This window comes from Chelonoidis abingdonii, chromosome 1, assembly GCF_003597395.2.
Source record: "Chelonoidis abingdonii isolate Lonesome George chromosome 1, CheloAbing_2.0, whole genome shotgun sequence".
In the NCBI taxonomy this organism is placed as follows: domain Eukaryota; kingdom Metazoa; phylum Chordata; order Testudines; family Testudinidae; genus Chelonoidis; species Chelonoidis abingdonii.
In genome coordinates this window covers 118,695,808-118,716,159 of record NC_133769.1, presented here as the reverse complement: position 1 = coordinate 118,716,159, position 20,352 = coordinate 118,695,808, and the positions used below count along the sequence as shown (strand labels likewise).

General features: G+C 42.7%; 1 protein-coding gene across 2 annotated transcripts in view; it reads right to left on the bottom strand.

Moving 5' to 3' along the window:
- Positions 1–18,439, bottom strand: part of IL17RA (interleukin 17 receptor A) — a 45,198-nt gene extending 26,759 nt beyond the window's left edge. The window contains exon 1 of one of the 2 annotated variants that reach the window (XM_075069552.1): positions 18,248–18,439. In XM_075069552.1, the coding sequence (XP_074925653.1) occupies positions 18,248–18,367 (120 nt within the window). In that variant the 5' untranslated portion in view covers positions 18,368–18,439. The remainder of the gene's footprint in view (positions 1–18,247) is intronic. The other variant, XM_075069559.1, reaches the window with a different exon arrangement.
- Between the last annotated feature and the right edge of the window lie 1,913 nt (positions 18,440–20,352).

Below are 20,352 nucleotides of genomic sequence, written 5' to 3'. Positions count from 1 at the left end.
AAGTGTTGCTAGGGTAAAAATCTTCTGACCAACATGCACGCGGTGCGCGCACACCTAATTGGAATCGATATGAGCAAGCATTCAAAGAAGAACATCAACCCCTCCCCAAACCAGCAGCTCATTAATGGGAATGACCACTGCTCCCACCTCACCTTGACCCTTTACTTCTAGTCCCCAAATAACTTATTGGGCAGGAAACTAGACTTCCAGCCCCATTACTAGATTCCAGCATTAAGGTCCCCGATTCTTCAAGCACTTAAGCATGTGCCAGAGTCCCACTGAAATCAGTGTTTCATCTTCAGCTCTACTGAACTGGGGCCTAAGCACTGGCACCACTAGAAACTCTGATTAACTCTGCCCTCCAGTGGGTAGAAGGACCATCATGATCAAAGCAATACTGACATTACACGTAGCTTCAAGTTTAATATTAATGGGAAAAAAATATTTGGCAGGCCAGGCCTCTATCTTTAAAGCTCTTAATACACTAAAATTAGTCAGTCAGTCAAAGTGGATATATTGAATCATGGCACTCAAACTAATTTAAGAGTGCCCTTGCATCAATTAAGTTAAATTGATGCAACTTCTATGTTTAGACAATTCCTAAATTGGATTTTTACATTCTATCAGTGTTACTAAAGCATCTAAACATAAGTGGGGACATTTTCTCACTACTTTTATATCTTCAGATGAGAACAGTTTGCTTGGATTGAAACATTCCCATGTAGCATCTGCAACCCAAACTCTGTTGTACTTTCCCAGTGAATGAGAAGTAGAAAGTGATTAGATATTGAGTAAACCAATGTGAAGCCAGCTAATCTATTTTTACTGAGAGAAATACAATTCAAGGAACATAATACATGTTGAAACAAATTTAATTATCACAAAAACTTAAGTGTTAGTAACAGAATTAAAGGACACACAAGAGTATGTTATTTTACCTGAAAGTGTCCCTTTAATCAATACATTCGAAGTAAGTAATGGACCACAGATTATGAAAATTCAATTTAAAAACAAACAAACATTCAGGATACAAAAAGACAAGTCTGACAAACAATTACTCTCCTTTAGATAAAACCAATCACCTAAATGAATCATTCTGTACTCGGACAATTTTAGATTACCAGTAATTACTATAAATTGTACTTCATAATAAAGTCCTTGTATAAATGATGATAAGTTATTTACACAACAGGCAAAGCCATCTGCTTTCATTTAAGTATTGGTTTTTTTTTTATCAGTGGATAAGTCATGGGTGCCTGAAAGCACAGCTGCTGTTCCAACATTTCTTGGTTTGGCACCCACTGGGAATCATTTGACAACTGTAGGCCCAAAGGGAATATAGTGCCACAAGAAACAGGTTCTTGGGTGGAGAATTTGGAAGCAGCAGCCAGGAGTTCTGCCTTCACAGAGAAGGAATGGTTACTCACCCTGTGCAGAAACTGTGGTTCTTTGAGATATGTCCCCCTATGTGCGCTCCACTCTAGGTGTGCTTGCACCCCCTATACCTTCAGTTGGAGATTTTTCATAACACAGGCCAAACGGGTACTGCATGTGTGTTACTCAGCCTCCTGGCATTGTTACATAGCACTGCATGGGCTAACCATCCTCAGTTCCTTCTTTACTGCAAAGCCTGCCCCATGACAGGGAACTCAGAAGCAGAGGGGAAGGAGGGCAGGTAGCAGAACAGCCATAGGGACATGCATCTCAAAGAATCACAGTTATTGCACAGGGTGAATAACCATTTTTTCTTCTTCAAGTACTATCTCTATGGGTGCTCTACTCTAGGTGACTACTGAGCAGTCTCCTTTTAAGGAGGAGTGAGCTTCAGTCCAGTATGGAAGAAAGTACAGCTGAGCCAAACACAGTATCGGAAGCAGAGTTGCAAATTACTGCATAGAGTAGTATGGTAAAGTTGTGGCTTTACATATTTCAATTATAGGAACTTTCTTAAGAAAGACTGTGTAGATGGAAATGGATCTCAGAGTGAGCTCGTATGTCAGTGGGTGCTTCAAGAATATGAGACTGGTAGCAGCTACTAATGCAATCAGTTCTCCAACTAGAGAGCCTCTGTTTAAAGATTTTTAGCACACACATTATGGGATCTTTCCACCAATGAGACATTCCTTTACAGAAGTGGGTATGGAAAGCAGTGTGTTTAAACTGTGTCTGGTCATCCTGAACCAACCTGGAAGGCATTGTATGAGCAGTCAGTGTGATCTATAACAGAAGTGCCAGCCACCATATGCACCCCATAGCTAAAGACAGTTCCAGAGTCTGAAGGCTGATCTGAATTGTATTAACTAAGTTGGATAGAGACAGAAATCTGTGCACCGGGAGGAAGACTTGCTACTAATGAATCAAGATAAGCCCTTATGAATTCCAGCTTTTGAACAGGGGTCAAGATGGACTTCGGAATGTTCAACTGCAGGCTCAGTTTGAGGAAGAGTTTTATGGACTCCTACATTGCCTACAAAGTTACTTCCAAAGAGTGTCCTTTTAGAAGCCAATTGTCTATGCAAGGGAACACCAAAATTCTATTCCTATGTAGGTGTGCCGCTACTACTGACATGTCCTTTGAAAAGATTCTTGGGGTGGATGATAGGCCAAAAGGGAGCACCCTGTAATGGAAGTGGTCCTGGCGTACTGTAAAGTGTAGGAATTGTTTGTGGGATGGGTGGATCGCAATTGGCATGTGTGTGTCCTGAAAGTCAAGGTCCAAGAACCAATCCCCTTGGTCCAGTGATGGGATTATTGCTGCAAGTGTCACCATTCTGAATTTTTGTACCTTCACAAAAGGTGTTAAGTAGTCTTAAATCTAGAATGGGTCTTGAACCGCCGCTCTTTTTTTGGAACCAGGATATAACTGGAATAAAACCCCTCCCCTCTGTGCTGTGTGGGAAATGGTTCTATAGCATCATGCAGGTGTAGAAGAGTCTATTTCCTGCCACAGCAGGTCCTCGTGGAAGGTGTCCTTGAATAGGGATGGGGAAGGTGGTGGGGGTGGGAGGAGGATGGAAGCTAATTGAATAGGATGAGTAACCCTGTGGAAATGATCTCCAAAATCCACTTCTCCATGGGCAATGAGCTCCCAAGCCTGCCAGAAGTAGTAAAAAGACAGTAAAAGAGGAAGGCAGGTGAAACATTGCAGCTGGTCAGAAAGAGGATGGCAGCTCAGGACCTTGATCGTCCCATCAAAAATTGATGTTTTGAGGTAGAAGGTTGTGAAGTTTGAAGGCCAGGAGCTGGGTGGTTTCCTCCTGTGGAATCTCTGCCTCTTGTGATAACATTCATAAGAGCTCTGTGAGCTTGGGAAGTGGGTGGAATAGGTCCTCTGTACTGCTCAGAACCTACTAAATTCTCTCTTCTGGGCAGGTGTGTAGATCCCCAGAGATTGTGAAGTGGCCCCGAAATCTTTTTATGTATGCAGAGATGCATCCATGTTGTCAGCGAATAACTTAGTGAGGTCAAAAGGAAGGTCTCCTATTGTATACTGGACCTTCTTAGGGAATCTTGAGCACTGAGCCAGGATGCTCTCCTCATAACTACTGCCACAGAAATTGAATGAGCATCAGCAATGTTGAAAGAAGTCTGCAGAGATGTACTGGCAAGGAGCTGGTTTTCGGCAAGAATTGTCTGGAACCACTGTCTGTGTTCTGTTGGCAGATGTTCAATAAAGGAAATCAGTTTGGTATAATTTGTGTGGTTGAACTTTGCCATTTAGGCCTGGCAGTTGGTGATTACAAACTGTAAAGTAGCTGAAGAATAATACTTATGTTTTTACTATAAGGCATAGATTTAGTATGGTGCTGCCTTCCACATTCATTAACAGCCTCGACCATCAAAGAGTTAGGAGACGGATGAGAAAATAAAAATTCTGACTCCTTAGTGGAAACTGATATTTTTTGTCTGCCCTCTTGCACATGGGAGGAATTGAGGCTGGAGTATGCAAAAGGAATTTTGCAGGATCCAGCAGTGTCTTGTTGACTGGCAAAGCAATGCAGGAAGTGGAGGCTGTATGCAGGATGTCGAGCAGCTTATGATGCGGTTCTTTAGCCTCTCCAAGGAGAATCTGTAAAGAATCCATGACCCTCTTGATGAGCTCATGAAACTGCTTAAAATTATCAGCCAGGAATGGTAATGATGGCGTGACAGCTTCATCCGGGGATGAAGGCAAGATGTTTGCAGTTGGAGAAACTTCCTCGTCAGCCCTGTCCTCCTGTTCCTCAGAGGTCTCTTCCTGAGGCTCCGGTCTCCTAGAAAGGGAGGGTGAGGTGGGTTGTCTATGAATGGCAGAGATTGATTCCCCAAGGCAACAGATGCAGTGGGAGTGTCTGTTGCTCACTGGGGTTGCCTCCTGGCACAAACAGGCAATGCTTGAGTCGAGGAGAACCAGGCATATCTTTAAAAAGGGCAAAACCTCTGCAGAGTGGGAGAAAACTATCTAAAAGCTATATATATGGAATTCTTATTTTGGTTTAAAAAAAAACTAATACAACTATTATTAATGCTAACTATTATAATATACTCACTACAAAAGCTAAGAGAACATAGTTGAGGAAAAACAATGTGGACAACTAGCTAAGGCTGTCTCTCAAGCCAGGACAGTTGAAAAGGAACCGAGGATGGTTAGCCCATGCAGTATTATATGGCAATGTTATGGTCCATGAGGCTGAGTCATACGCATCCGCATGCATGTGCCGAATGAATATTGATATGAGAAATCTCAGATCAAAGGTGCCGGGGCGCAAGCACAACTGGAGTGGAACACTCATAGGGACACTACTCATAGACTCATAGGTCAGAAGAGATCAAGATGATCATCTAGTCTGACCTCCTGCACAAAGCAGCCCACAGAACCCTACCCATCCACTTCTATAACAACCCCTAACCTATGTCTGAGTTATTGAAGTCTTCAAATTGACTTCTCGAAGAAGAAGCTAACTCATCATGGCAAGGAGATGTCACTTGAGGCAGGAAGAGGAAGTGTTGCAACTCAGTTTCTCAATCTACACTACCACTCTAAAAACTGAATCACAATGCAGATTTAATCAGAGTCACTTCCCCCAAAACCAAATGTTCTAGGCCATTGTTTCTCAACCAAGGTATGCATACGCCTGGGGACACGCAGAGGTCTTCTGGGGATACGTAAACTCATCTAAATATTTGCCTAGGTTTTACAACTGGCTACATAAAAAGGACTAAGCAAACTCAGTACAAACTAAAATTTCATACAGACAATGACTTGGTTATACTGCTCTATATACTATACACTGAAATGTAAGTATAATATTTATATTCCAATTGATTTATTTTCTAATTATAGGGTAAAAATGACAAAGTAAGCAATCTTTCAGTAATAGTGTGCTGTGACACTTTTGTATGTTTATGTCTGATTTTGTAAGCAAGTAGTTTTTAAGTGAGGTGAAACTTGTGGGTATGTAAGACAAATCAGACTCCTGAAAGGGGTACAGTAATCTGGAAAGGTTGAAAGCCATTGTTCTAGGCAAAGCCATTTGGAGAGATTATCCACTGACATCTCCCCTACATCATTCTTTTTTTTGTCCATACAGAACTGGCAACAGTATTCAGGTTCATCCAGCAACATCAACTGGATTGTGACAAAAAGAAGTCTGTTCCCACTGAAATGATATTTGATATTAACTCCAGCTTGAGCACTCAGTAAGATTTCTGTTGGGCTTGCTTTCTTGCTGGACCTCTTCATGACATCTGTAATTTTTTTTTTTTTTATAGCAACCACATCTGTAGGTTAATTGATCACCTGTAGATACTCACAAGTCTCTGTAGTCCCCAGACAAAGTGGGTAATCCCTGCAATAATATATAGTCTATTTATAATGCCAGGGTATACTGACTAGATCAGGGCTAGGCAACCTGTGGCACACATGCCAAAGGCGGCACACAAGCTGCTTTTCAGTGGCACTCACACTGCCCGGGTGCTGGCTACCAGTCCGGGAGGCTCTGCATTTTAATTTAATTTTAAATGAAGCTTCTTAAACATTTAAAAAACCTTATTTACTTTACACACAACAATAGTTTAGTTATATATTATAGACTTATAGAAAGACAGACATTAAAATGTATTACTGGCACATGAAACCTTAAATTAGAGTGAATAAATGAAGACTCGGCACACTGCTTCTGAAAGGTTGCCAACCCCTGGACTAGATCATGGACCAGAATGAAATCCTACAAGCAGAAACAGCAGTAGATATACCTCCTACTTAGTGCAGGTCTCCATTCCACCCTCCTCCAGACTTTCAAATGACGTGTTTCCCAGTGCAGAGTTCCCTTCTTCCTATCCCATATTGGCCTCTTCAACTATTGGGCAAAAAGCTTTTGTTCACACGTAGCTGGGCTCATTTAAAAATTAAAAGTTGTGTCTAGTCAGGCAAAAATTCAGGTTATTTATTAGTCAGGCTGAGATGCTTTCAGTACCTAAGCATCCTAAGCCTGTATAACCACACATACTCCTAGGTATTTGCCTCCTTAAAGGAAAAGTTTATGTGCCAGAGAGTCTGAGAATGATTTCCTGACTATAAGACAGAAGAGGAGAAAACAGCACAAAACTGAACCATAAACCCAGGCAGGGAAAAAAGAAGCCGGGGGAAGATTTCTGGAAAGCTGGTTCCACAACTATACTACCAAGGAAACAATAGCATATCTGTACCAGGCCTCCAGGAAAATACCAGTGATTTTCTTCTCCTTTACTGCTCTCTAGCTAGACTTGACCAACTTAAGACGTCTAAACATCTAGCTACTCCTTGCTAGACCCCAATAATTGCCATAGACCACAGATCTGTATGACAGAAAAGTGACACAACATCATGCCTCTCACATCATCACTAGCTACTACAGGTTCCCTCCCTCTCCTAGCTACATACAACCCTCTTTCAACATTGTAGAGGAAAAAGCATAATTCTTAGCAAAGAAAGGGTTAAAATTTTAGCAAACAGGAATGCTCTGATCCCATTGCTTGGTCATTTAAACAAATAGCTACATGTCACAGAACCAAGATGACTTTTTATATGATGTTGCTCATTACTGGTTTTGGAAAACCTTAAAGAGAATACTACATTAACACACCTATTTGTATAACTATAGTATCTCCTTCACCCTCTCATCCCAGGATATATATCAAAGAGTGTACTGCCTCAATTCTCCAAAGCAGACAGAGCAACTAATTTCAATTCCAAGTGCAACCACAGATTTTAAATCTAATGACATTTGTTGCATTGTAACTTCTACCTAAGCTCTCAGAATATAAAATCTTTGGGGGAAAGGACCATCTTTTTGTTGTGTGCACATGATGCTAGAACAACGAGCCTCCACTTGGGGCCTCACAGTAGTACTGCAATACAAACACATTGTAAACACTGCAACAACTACCACCTCTCTAATACTGCATTTAAAAACCTAGAAAATAGAGGAAGACTGTTTAAGGCTCCACGCCATATGTAAAATAAGCAGGGTTTGGACAGGAGGTTGCCATCCTGAGGTGAAGAAGAACTGAAATTATATCCATTGGGCCAGGTGGTAACGTAGGTTCACAGAATTATTGCTGGTTTTCCAATCTGTTAAGAGGATTCCATTATTATCAGATGGTTCACACATTCTGCAGATTGGCATACATAAGCACGTTACGATTGCCTATCAACTAAAGGAAGAATTCTGCTGTATGACATGCTCCAAGTTATACTATGTGAAATTTTCATTTTACTTTTAAGATAATCTACATTTTCAGCACTCTTCCAGGCTGTTTGCAAAGTATGGATAAAGCCATCAGCTTACTGAGGGCCACAGTATTGTGCATAGTTATAGCTCATATGGATCATGATATGCGGAGAAGAACAGCCTGAAAAGTTGAAAAAATTGACTACTTTGGGTAATGCAGCATTCTGGCATTCTTCAAATTATATAAAAGGTATCAATTAGACTAATTCCAACTGTTGGGAGCTACTTAGATCAATACTGGTGCTCTTAAAGGAAGACCATTATCAGGAAAGGAAGAAAAATGCACATGTAAAGGCTCTGTGCAATAAAGGTGCAATACACAGGAGTGCTGGTAAGAGAGTTGGCTTTATTCGTCAGTCTCAGATACTAGACGTGGGACAGGTTTGCAAAGCTTAATGCCATTCTTGCATTACAGTGATCAGTATCCATTGACTCCAGTAGCTACTGTTACACTCTGGAGTTTGACAGTTTTACTTAACCAAGAGGGTGTTCATGGAAGACAAACTACTTCGGTCATCAAGCATGACTCTTGTCTTTTGCTCTGATCTACTTCTGGATCCTCATTTCAAATGAAGCTAGCCTGAAAGATTTTAACCTTAAGTCAGAAGAGGAATTACAATTCAATCAGAGGACTACAACCAACTGAAGTGGGGGAGGCAGTAACTAAAACGAATCTGACAGGCTACATCAGACTTTGACCTGCTAGAATTTCTTGCATAACAAAAGGGGACTATAATCAAATGAGCACACACAATTACTGCTGTTTAGCTACAGAACTTCTCCTCTAAATGGCACACTTATAATTTGGATACAAAAAGTTAGCTAAAAACCTAATGACATCAAAAATGTGGGTGTGTTGAATAAGTCACACAACCACATATATGATAACAAACAGTGATAAGTCAAGTCATCACTCTTGAATTATGTCACCTCTAATTTGTGCAAATAGTTTTTCACAAGCTGCATGTTCTCCCCCCGCCAACTTCCACTATTTCACAAACCACAGTATTGCGTAGGTTTCAAACCTTCTAAGGCTCTATTCAGAATCAGAAGCTGCAGCTGAATTTGGCAGTTTATTTGTCCTGCCAGGAGCATATACCAGCACTTTTGGATCCACACCGGCTACTTGCTAGGTACTAAGTAGAACATACGGTGTTGGTTTTGACTTAGAAAGTTCTAAATCAGCTGGCAACTACTTATCTGAAATACCACCTCCCTTCACAAGCCACATTGTCACAGTTGTGGTCAGCAGGAGTACCTAAGCTAGATCCCTACTTGTGTAAGAGAGACAGCTAGCTGGTGCGATGTTCTCTGGGAGGACCATTCATCTTTAGAAAGAAGACAGAGTACCACTTATATCCATAAAGCTAAAAATGTGCAAGAGTTTCCACAGTAACAGACTGATGGAAGGTGGGGGTTAGGACGACGAGGAAATAATAAAGGGAACGGTTTAACATAAAAGCAGAAGACAGCTCACCACTTTAATGCCACACAGTAATGTTTGTAGGTATCATTACAGAGATAAGTTTAAGAAGGGATTTAAAAGATAAGGAAGAAGCCTTATCAATTCTGATGGAGAATTTTTCCCATACATAAAAAAAGCAATATGGAAGACAACATGGAGGTGCTTGAAGCTACATCTGAGCAAATAATGGATTTTTAGGTTCCCTGGCAATTTTGAAAAGTCAGAAAAAACTGTTCATGCTGACTTTCACTTTTTCTAAGTACAGTAATTAAAGAGTCATTTGAGCAGGGACTTGCGCTTGGGTCTCCCAAATGCTAGGTCAGTTCCCCAACCACTAGGCTAGAGTGTCATTCCCACTCTCCTTCCCTGGTCCAATGACCATCCATTGTCCTGCACAGTGACAATTCAGTTATTCATGACAATGGCTAGCCACTGGACCAAAAAGATAATGAGAATGACTACAACATGGTAGTTAGGGCATACACCCGGAGGTGAGAGACACAAGTTTAAGTCCCTGTGGAATGTCTTCAAGAGGAGAGACTGAGAAAGTCCACACAAGATTATTCCAAAACCCAATGGTTAGGACACTCTCCTATAATGGAGGAGACCCAAGCTGAAATCCCTGCTTCACTTTGGGGGGAGGAGGGGGAGAACTGAATCCAGGTCTCCACATCCCAGGTGAGTGTAACTACTGGACAAAAACTATTTATCCAAAATGTTTTGCCAAGCTCTGCTTAAGGCTAGCTTCAGTGGCAGAATGAAGACGTGAGTCAGTGGCTTTATAAATTAATGTTTCTATCTGATTTAGTAACCACATTTCCTTTTGTATTTTTTATTCTTGTTGATGCTTTTAAAAAAGAATCACAGTGCTGTGTGCAATGGGAAACATCATAAATCTGGAAAATTGCATACTGGTCCATCAGCACTGAGTCATAATGGTTCAGTCATACAATTAATAGGAGGCCAACATTTCCCAGCAGGACTCTGTGGGAACCCAAAGGCACCTGCATTAGGCTGGGAAGGGCTCCCTGCTGTCCCCTAAAAAGTGGCTGCAGCAGGACAGGAAGATTCCAAGCTTGCAGGGTTTACCTCCCATCTGAGCATGAGTCCGTATAATGTTTCTGGTGAGCTGCCTCTCACGTGCATGGCTGCTGCAGCCCGACCTACTTATGCTCTACTGCCACTTCCTTTTTCTGATCCCTTATCTTGCAAGAGCAGATTAATTAGGCTCTGTGTACACTATACAAATAATTCCTTACCAAAATTGTGTTTAGAAGTGGTAAAAAAAGCCAATTTTCCACACAAAATTTTTAAAAATTTTTGCAAAACAAAACTTAATATTTCTGCTTTTTAAAGTTGTTCAGTAAAAATGTTCTATTTTTGAAAGCCCCAAACTAAAAAAAATTACCAAAAATTCCAGTTTTTAGTTTGCCTGTTTGTCAAAAAAAATATGTAAAATTTTGATCCATTTTGGTTAAAAAGACATTTTTTAATGAAAAGTGTGTTGAGACTATTTTGACTGGCTTTAGTTGTAATACTGTTTGTTCTGGCTAGCAGCAATAGTCTACAGCAAAATAAAAAAAAGTTAGCATAGAAAGGAAAGAAAGGAACACATACCGTGGCCCAGATAGACATACATTTTCTCTAGTTCCTCTCTGCAGAAACTCCGCTCCCTCTCCTATTCATCAGCATCACTTTCATGAAGCATAACAGATTCTACGAGTGTTCCTTCTGTGAGGTCTTTTGTGGGTCCCTGTCCTTTTTCCAAATTAAAACTGGTGGTCTGAACTCAAACGGATCCAGGTTCTCAGCACATTCTGTACATCTTTCCAACAATTTATTAAAATTGGTAGGGGCTACCAAATATTGTATCCCAGAGGGCTTTAAAAAACAGGTCCTTTTATAAAACAGTTACAGAAGCAATGACAAAGGTGTTGGGCAAGAGCTGCAATCCAACTGGCTGAAGAGCCTTTTAACCTATGTGATTATGTTTAAATGAGCACATTTGGAGGATAGAACCTTGCCTCCAACCAGATTACTACACCACATTCAAACATTTCTTACTAAAAGGTTCTTGGTTTACCACTGCAGAACTGGAGTAACAGTGATGAATCAGGTCCACAAAATTGAAATCTAAACGTATTTTTAAGAAATTACTCATTTCCCTCTCCAGCCCATGGAAACCGCTCAGTATTACTTTTGTGCTCATCACAGGTGTCTGTTGATATGACACTTCCCATTCTCTGCCCCTTCTCCTGAATCGCAGCAATCAGATCAGGGCTTTCACGAACATAGTTACCGTTGCTTGCCCCAAGCTGCTCAAATCATCATTAGCAGAATCTTGATTAGGATTACAAAAGGGAAGTGCCTATCACCAACCCTACTTAGAAACAGTTTCCTTTTAAAAAAAACCCCACTACAGTGTCTGCTGCTGACTGGGAAGGGTGTCCACGGTATGCTTTCTGAGGTCAGGCTCAGACTAATGCTGCCCAGGGAAATGGGAGATTTGGCTTTTCAAATGCAAAAATTTAAAGAGACAACTTTTGTGTATTTATATCTAAATTTTTACAGGTATACCTAATAGAGCACTTTTGTTATTTACCGGTACTACTACTTCTCTTAATGTGTTTTTAAATATTATTAGATTTTCTTGGACAGATTACAAAACGTACATAAATTTATGGAACACTAAAGTTGGAAGAAAATTAAAAATCAAGTAAAGTAACAACATATGCACCTCATCCATAAATGCACATCCAGGGTACGTAGAGACATTTGACTGCATTCAGCCAATGCACATCTCAACATGTTACTTCTCATTTACACTAAATTGCTGTGCAGCTTGGTATGCATAAAGACAACCAGAATCCAAGCAACTAATCGGAAGGCGTTCAGGCATTAGTATAAATTATTTTGCAGTGTTATTCTCATCAAACTGTAAAAACAGGCTAATGGAGTTTTGATCTGTGCGGTTACATCAGACAACCAATCAGGCAATGTCCTTTTTCTCTATTTGTGAGAATTCTGTCATCATTCATTGCATAGTGTGTACATTAAACCTTTAGAAGTTGATTGTTCACTTGGAGTATTTTTAATAAGAGCAGTTAAAAGTTACAGAACTTATTGAGACTGTACAGGGAAAGCAATTCAGCTGTGATTGAATGTTCACAGGAATTAGGGAGGGAGACAGCAGTTTGCAGCTGGGAGGGAAGAAAGAGAAGTCAGGTTGAGAGGAACAGAAGAGTGAGAGATGAAGGCTGGGTCTCTTGTAAAGAAGGACAGAAGGGACTGGGAACTGACACATTTGCTTGCTCAGCATTTCAGTATTCTATAAGGGTTAAACCAATCTGGCCACTTCAGCCTGGGTGGGGACCTGCACTACTGAGTCTACTGGGGAAAGTTTTGAAAGGTTTCAGAAGATATCTTCCATTGTAAAGGTTCCCTTAGTTAACCCTAGACTAATGGTTCCCAAATTTGATTGATTCACATTCCCACCTTAAGAACATAAGAATGGCCATACTGGGTCAGACCAATGGTCCATCTAGCTCAGTAGCCTGTCTTCCAACAGTGGCCAGTGCCAAATGCTTCAGAGGGAATGAACTGAACAGAGCAATTATTGAGTGATCCATCCTCTGTCCTCCACTTCCAGCTTCTGGCAGTCAATAGGCTTAGGGACACCCACAGCATGTGGTCGTGTCCAACCATCCTGGCTAATAGTTACATTTTTGGCTTTCACAAACCTCCCATGCAATGAGTTCCACACGTTGACTGTGCATTATGTGAAGTACGTCGTTTGCTTGTTTTAAATCTACTGCCTATCAATTTCATTGAGTGACCCTCTAGTTATGTGAAGGGGTAAATAACACTTCCTTATTCACTTTCTCCACACCATTCATGATTTTATAGACCACTATCACATTAGTCATCTCTTTTCTAGATGAATAGTTCCAATCTTTTAAATCTCTCCTCATATGGTGGCCGTTCCATACCCCTAATAATTTTTGTTGCCCTTCTCTGCACTTTCAAAATTTTAATTTTTTTTTTTTTTTTTTTTTTTTTAAGATAGGGCAACCAGAACTGCGGACAGTATTTAGGATTTGAGTGTACTATGGATTTATATAGCATACTTGATATTTCCTGTCTTTCCTATCCCTTTCCTAATGATGCCTAACATTGTTAGCTTTTTCAACTGTCGATGCACATTGGGCTGACTTTTTCAGAGAACTATCCAAAATGACTTTAAGATCTCTTTCTTAAGCGGTAACAGCTAATACAGACCCCGCCATTTTGTATGTATAGCTGGGATTACATTTTCAAACATGAAATTCAACCTTGATAAATGCAAAGAAATGCATCTGCCATTTTGTTTCCCAGTCACCCAGTTTTATTAAATCCCTTTTTAACTCTTTGCAGTCAGTTTTGTACTTATCTTGCATAATTTTCTATCATCTGCAAACTCTGCCATCTCACCATTTATCCCCTTAGATTATTTTTGAACATGTTGAACAGCACCAGTCTCAGTACAGATCTTTGAAGAACTTTGCTATTTACCTCTCTACACTTTGAAAACTGACCATTTATTCCTATCCTTTGTTTTCTATCTTTTAATGAGATACTGATCCATGAGAAGACCATCCCTCTTATCCCATTACTGCTTACTTTGCATAAGAGCCTTGATGAGGGACCTTGTCAAAGGCTTTCTTAAAGTCCAAGTGCACTATAATCCACTGGATCACTTTTGTCCATGTTTGTTGACCCACTCAGAGAATTCCAATAGATTGATGAAGCATAACTTCCTTTTACTAAAGCTTTGTTGACTATTCTCCAACGTACTTCGTTCATCTAGGAGTCTAAAAATTCTGTTCTTTATGAAGGTTTCAACCAATTTGCCTGGTACCGAAGTTAGGCTTAACAGCCTGTAATTGCCAGGACTGCCTCTAGAGCCTTTTAAAAAAAAGTTGGCATTATGTTAGCAATGCTCCAGTCATCTGGTACAGAGGCTGATTTAAGAAATAGGTTACGTACCACAGTTATTAGTCCTGCAATTTCATATTTCATTTCCTTCAGAATTCTTGAGTGAATATCATTTGTTCCTGGTGACTTATTGCCCTTTAATTTGTCATTTTTTTCCAAAATCTCCTCTACTAATACCTCAGTTTGGGACAGTTCCTCATTTTTGTCACCTAAAAAGAATGGCACAGGTGTCGGAATCTCTCTCACATCCTCTACCAGAAAGACTGATGCAAAGAATTCACTTAGCTTCTCCACAATAGCCTTGTCTTCTTTGAGTGGTTCTTTAGCCCTTTGATCATCCAGTGGCCCCACAAATACCTTGGCAAGCTTTCTGGTTCTGACATACTTAAAAATATGTTTGCTGTTAATTTTTGTGTCTTTTGTGTGTTTGTCTCTTCAAATTCTTTTTTGGCCTGCTTAATTATAACTGGTGAACATCAAGCTCAGACACCTTAGTTTGGGCACTCCTGCCCTAGACTATAGGTTTATCTAAATAGAGAGGGGATTTTACAGGGATTTTACACTAATTTGCTGATGTGCATCTGCTCTATTCACTTTTAAACCTCTTATCCTTTACTGAAGGAAGGGTAAGAATTGTATATACAAAAGATGGTCAGATCTGATATACAGAGAAAATTACTTGTTAGAAAGACACAGCATGACATAAAACTTCTAGCCCAGAAGTTAAAGTCAGTCTGCCCACATATTTGTGACCCTGAAATTATACATAACATTACTGTTGTCAAGTGAAAAGTGCGAAGTGAGGTTTTTTACCCACAAAAGCTTATGCCCAAATAAATCTGTTAGTCTTTAAGGTGCCACCGGACTTCTTATTGTTTTTCTGGATACAGACTAACACGGCTACCCCCGATAAGTGAAAAGAGAGCTATTTCTGCCTCCAAACTCTTTGTATACAGCTGGAACAGGACCCAGTGCCAGAATTTATGCCCCACTTCAGGTCAGTAAATCTCTGGATTAATCCATCTGAACATAGCACTATCACACATTTTTTATTTCACACTCCTTCCAACTAGTGCTGCAGCATGATGTTCTGCAGGGATGGAACTAGAACACAGGTTTGTGGAATGGCTGACATCTCCAAGCCATTATCCTGCATGGACCCATGGTAGGGCTGCATACATTATCACACAGACCTTGTGGAAACACACACCAGTGGCAGTAGCACCTCAGAAGGCTGGGCTGACAGCTTCTCTCATGGGACCTGATTGGTCTATTTAAGCCCAAGAGGGGCTCCAGGAAGTGTTGATGCAATGAGGTGCAATGAGGCCATAATGGCAGATCCACCTTTTACTCGCTTGCTCTTTGACTCCCAACACCAGCTTGGACCCTCTGCTTTTGCCCTTGAACAATCTTGACCCCTGGCTTCAGTACTTGGGCTCTGTCTCTGCCCCCTAGTTTCAGTTCTGTGACTCCGACTTTTGACCCCTAGTTTTGGTACTGGAGCTCTGATTTCAGCTTTGACTCCTGCCTTCGGCATTTGAACTCTGGCTCCATTCCTGCCCCATGGGATCAGTACATGGACCCTGTCCCAGTCCCAAATTCAGGCTACTGCCCTTAGTTTCTGACCCTCATTCTGACCCCTGGTCTCTGGCATTGACCCCGACCACCAGGCCTGACTGCCCAAGTCCTGGTAGTGACACAGAGAGAAAGGGGACCCTAAACCTGTGTTTGCAAAAATCCAAGAATGTATGCATTTGAATTTTTTACAAACTATTCCAGCAGAAGAGCCACCTAATTTTCACCTCAGATGGCCAGCCTAGCTCCGCTCTGCAGAAATAACAGGGTAAAAGTGACAACTTTCAGACAAGTTACCCAACCGGAGATGTTGGCACAGCCTCACATCTTGACCAGAAACTTCAGGCAGCTTGGCAAATCTTGGTGCCAGCCAGGGCCTCTCACTTGTTTCAAACCTGTCAATGACAGGCTTAATTCAAGACACTGGTCATCTGACCAGGCAAGTTCTGTATCATTTATATTTTAGCATTAAGATCAGTGTTGCTTTGTCAAGTGCAGATCATATCAATCACAGTCAGCTTCCAAAACTGCAGAAAAACCCAAATACGAGCAATACTGTGTGACAAGCAGTGCATTATATCTTGGGCAATGGGACTTTAACCACCATGGAAATACACAACCTAGATGGTGGTATTGCTGTTATATATGGAAAACAGAAAACTGCACTGAAGACCATTTACAACAGAGAATATGTTTCGAAGTATCCCTATGCAATTTCCATGAAAAGAGTGGTGCTCAAAGCTGATCTATGCAGCTGCTTCTGTCTCAATGAAAAATTCCGAATTTCATCAGTCACTTCCCACTAATTAGTCCCAAACCAGGCTTCCCTTAGGGTTTCCAGAGGCTAACTAGCTAAACACAAGAAACCCTAGTTGCTTACTATAGTAAGTGTGGTTCTTTAAGATGATTTGCAAGATGGGCAAGGAGGCTGGATTAGGGTGACCAGATGTCTTGATATTATTGGGACTATCCTGATATTAGGGGCTTTGTCTTATATACGCAATATACCTTGGGGGAAAAAAAAGTGTTCCTATTTTTCACACTTGCTATCTGGTCACCCTAAGGTTGATCCAAACGAGTGAGGAGTTGTTCTTCTCACAATTAGTTATGTGAATACTTCTTTTTAATAGATTAACAAGCACTAGTGATGCTCCATAGCTGCTGTTTACTAGGGGTTTCTGGGAACATTCTTTTCTCAGAAAGGGGACAATTTTCAAAGAAGAGCTTGTGTTTTCTAGCACACAAGAATGCTGATTCAAGATCAGAAAATGACGTGGAAAAATTAATGTGGAAAGTTTTGGCCCTAATATCTCATAGCTTCCCCATGCAGCCAATTTTAACTACTATCCACAAAGGTCTGTACAGGATCAGTGAAAGAATTCCAGAATCTCCCAAGTTTCATTTTGCTGCTGCTTGGGAAAGTTAGCAGCAGCAGCTGCCTCACATTTATATTTGGAAAACACTCCTCACAACTGCAAAGGCTAGAAACATTTTAAAAATTAAACAGCAGACAGGAAGAAACCATGCACCCTCACTTACTGAATTAAATCAAGCTTATTTTGATCCTGTATTTTTAATAATGCCTTTACGTTATTTCTTCTTGTAAAGAAACATTATACAGTTGCTGCAGGGAATGGGAGATGAGCTATCTGGAAAGTGTGTAGGATTGGAAGTGTTTCCAAGAGGCTCTCTCTTAGGAGGTAGCCTACAATGCAGATATGTTTTAAAATAAATTTAAAAGCCACCTGTAGCAGGCAAATTATTTTTTTCCCTGGACTTTTGGAAGATGGTTAAAAAAAACCCAAATTCCACCTGGTATACAAATCCAGTTCTAATACAATTACTTGCCCTTAAATAGGACTTTTCATCAGCAGATGTCACAGGTCTTGAAAAAAGTTTCAAGTATTATTCCCCTTCTGCAGATGGGAGAACGGAGGCAGAATTTCAGACCAAAATTTTAAAACGCAGTCAGTGATTTTAGGTGCCTAAACCTGGGGGCACTTTATGCCTGATTTTCAGGCTCTACAACGAACAGCAGCAGCTTCCAAAAGTGGCAACCGTGGGTGATCGATTTTAATCAAAGTTCACAAGAGCAAATAATGGGAGAGCAGCACCCAGGCTATTCCCACCCCAGGCCACGGCGGCTCCCTGTCACAGGTCGGGTCAAGGTGGATTTGTGGGGCGGGGGCGAAAGGCTGGGGACCAAACCCGCTGTGGGCAGGCGGCTGCCACCCACCCCACGGCCAGACGGGGCCGCTACAGGGGGGTTTGTAACGGGGGGGGCGGGTGACGGTCACACACCACGCGCCTCGCTCCTTGCGTGGGGGCCCGTTCACCTCAGCGGCCGAGGGGCGAGTAGGAGGTCCGGGAGCAGATCCGGCCCGTGTCTCCGCCCGCCGGGGCCGGTGGAGGGTGCGGGGCTCCCCCCCCGCGGCCCGGACTGCCCCGCCCTCGCCGCTCCCTTCGCCCGGACGGCGCTTACCGGCTGCGAGCAGTCGAAGGGCGGCGGGGCGCTGAGAAGCAGCCGTAGCCCCAGGGCCCCGGGCACCAGCAGCAGGAGGGGGAGGGGGAGACGCGGGAGCGCCACGACCACCCGCGCCATGACCCCAGCCAGCGCAGAGGCCGCCGCGCACCACGGGCCCGGCGCCGGTTTCCGGAGGGGGCGGGGCCCGCACTCACTTGAGGAGGAGCAGGGGGCGGGGCCTCGTGGCGAGAGGGCGCAGCACCTCGCAGAGGCGGAGAGGGGCGGGGCCTCTAGGCCAGGGGCGGAGCCAGAATTGACTGGTGAGGGAAGGGGCGGAGCCAGAATTGACTGGTGAGGGAAGGGGCGGAGCCAGGCGGGAGCTGTACGGAAGGGGACGCGGCTTAGAGGAAAGGAGGGGGCGGGGCTTGTGGAGCGGGGGCTCGGAAAGCTGACGTGCCTGTGCTGGCGGCGCGCTGCGTCTGTGGGTGCGAGGCTCCCCGGGGGGCGGGGCGCTGCAGAAAGCCGCTGACGGGAGCGGTGCGGAGCCGCAGCGCCCGGAGGCGGCGGGGAAGGGTGCTGCGGGTTGAAGGGTGCAGCCAGCACCGGCTTGGTACTGTCATGGACGTGGGACCAGGGCCTGGCGGGGGCGGTGACTCCCGCACACGATGTGCTCGGGGACCACGCATCGCAGGCGTGTGGCTGTCCCTGCAGGGGGATCAGTAGGAGGGCGGGAGTCGCTACGTGCTTTCCTCTACCCTGAGCGCCCCACAGGAGCAGCCTGAATCTGTCTTGCGGGCGATCCCAGAGTACAAAGTGGTCTGAGATCTGTTCCAGGCACGGAATGTGTTTCTGGGGAGGTGTTATTTTTAAACATGTTGTCACTACTTCCACTGAGACACCCTCCTCCCTGCTTTCTGCTCCTGGAGCAAGCACTCTTCCTGCCTCCCCACCCCCACCCCGCTCGCTCCAAAAGAACATATTTGAATAAGAAAGTGTTGGAGCGAGCATATTTTGAAAATTACCTTGTGTTTCAGCAGCAATATGGATCCAATCAAAGTTTTCTGGTGTCTGAGCCTCCTGAGTATTCACTCTCCACACACCTAACCAGTAAACAAAGCTAGTGACCTGGCCATCCTGTTCAAACAGTTCATTATAGGTCTCTGGGGAAGGGCAACATTCTGGAGGCTGCCTCACTGAATCCTGTAAGATCCTAAAAGTAGGTTGCATTCAGTTGCAAAGAGAAAAATACAAGGTAAACAATTTCCTTTGTGGGTCCATGGCATATTGATGTGAGGAAAGGAAACGTAGCTAATGAGTGGCAACCATTGCTGTCACAGTAAGCATAAAGATCGCCTTCAACCAATTCTGGTTTCAGAGCCAAATTCTCCAAATTGTCCTTCTATTTATGAGCCAAATGAAAACCTCAGATTTGAATTCCTTAATCAAACTCTATCCAGAGCTGAATTTAGGGCCTGATTCTCCACTGCCTTGCACCCTGTGTAGTCAAAGTGGGTGTAAGATGCTCCTATTGGGATTGTGTAGCATTTTAAACTTTGTGCAGGTATAAGTGACCACACAGTGCAAGGCAATGGAAAATAAAGCCTTTTACATCTTGAACCTACCCAGGCAAAGTATACACAAGCTGAAATTCTCACCAGCCAACTATTGTTTGATTTGTATTGCCCACATATAGTCAAAATGAAACTTTTGTATTATTCAGTTTAGTGAATTAATTGCTCATGGTAAGTGCTGTCCTGACAGTGCTGGAGACTGAAGTTCTCTAGCTAAAAAGCATCAAAGAAAACTTTGCCACACTGAATCCATGTACATTAACTCTCACATGTGGCTGCATGTGTGTGTTCTCCCTGTGTGCTGTCCCAGCCTGCAGACAGTTGGCACAGCAAACCTTGAGCAAACTGCCCAATGACCACAAGATCTGTTAAGATACGAAGGCACCCAGCCAGGTTTGTTGTTGATGAAGCATGGTAATAGCATCTGGCAGACTCTATAAGGATACTAAGGCATGTATGCCTGTGAAAATGGACTCAGCTCAGTCAGTGGTGGGATGTTCCACTGCCCCTGAGGCTGGCCAAAATACACCCTCTGAGATACATCTTTATACC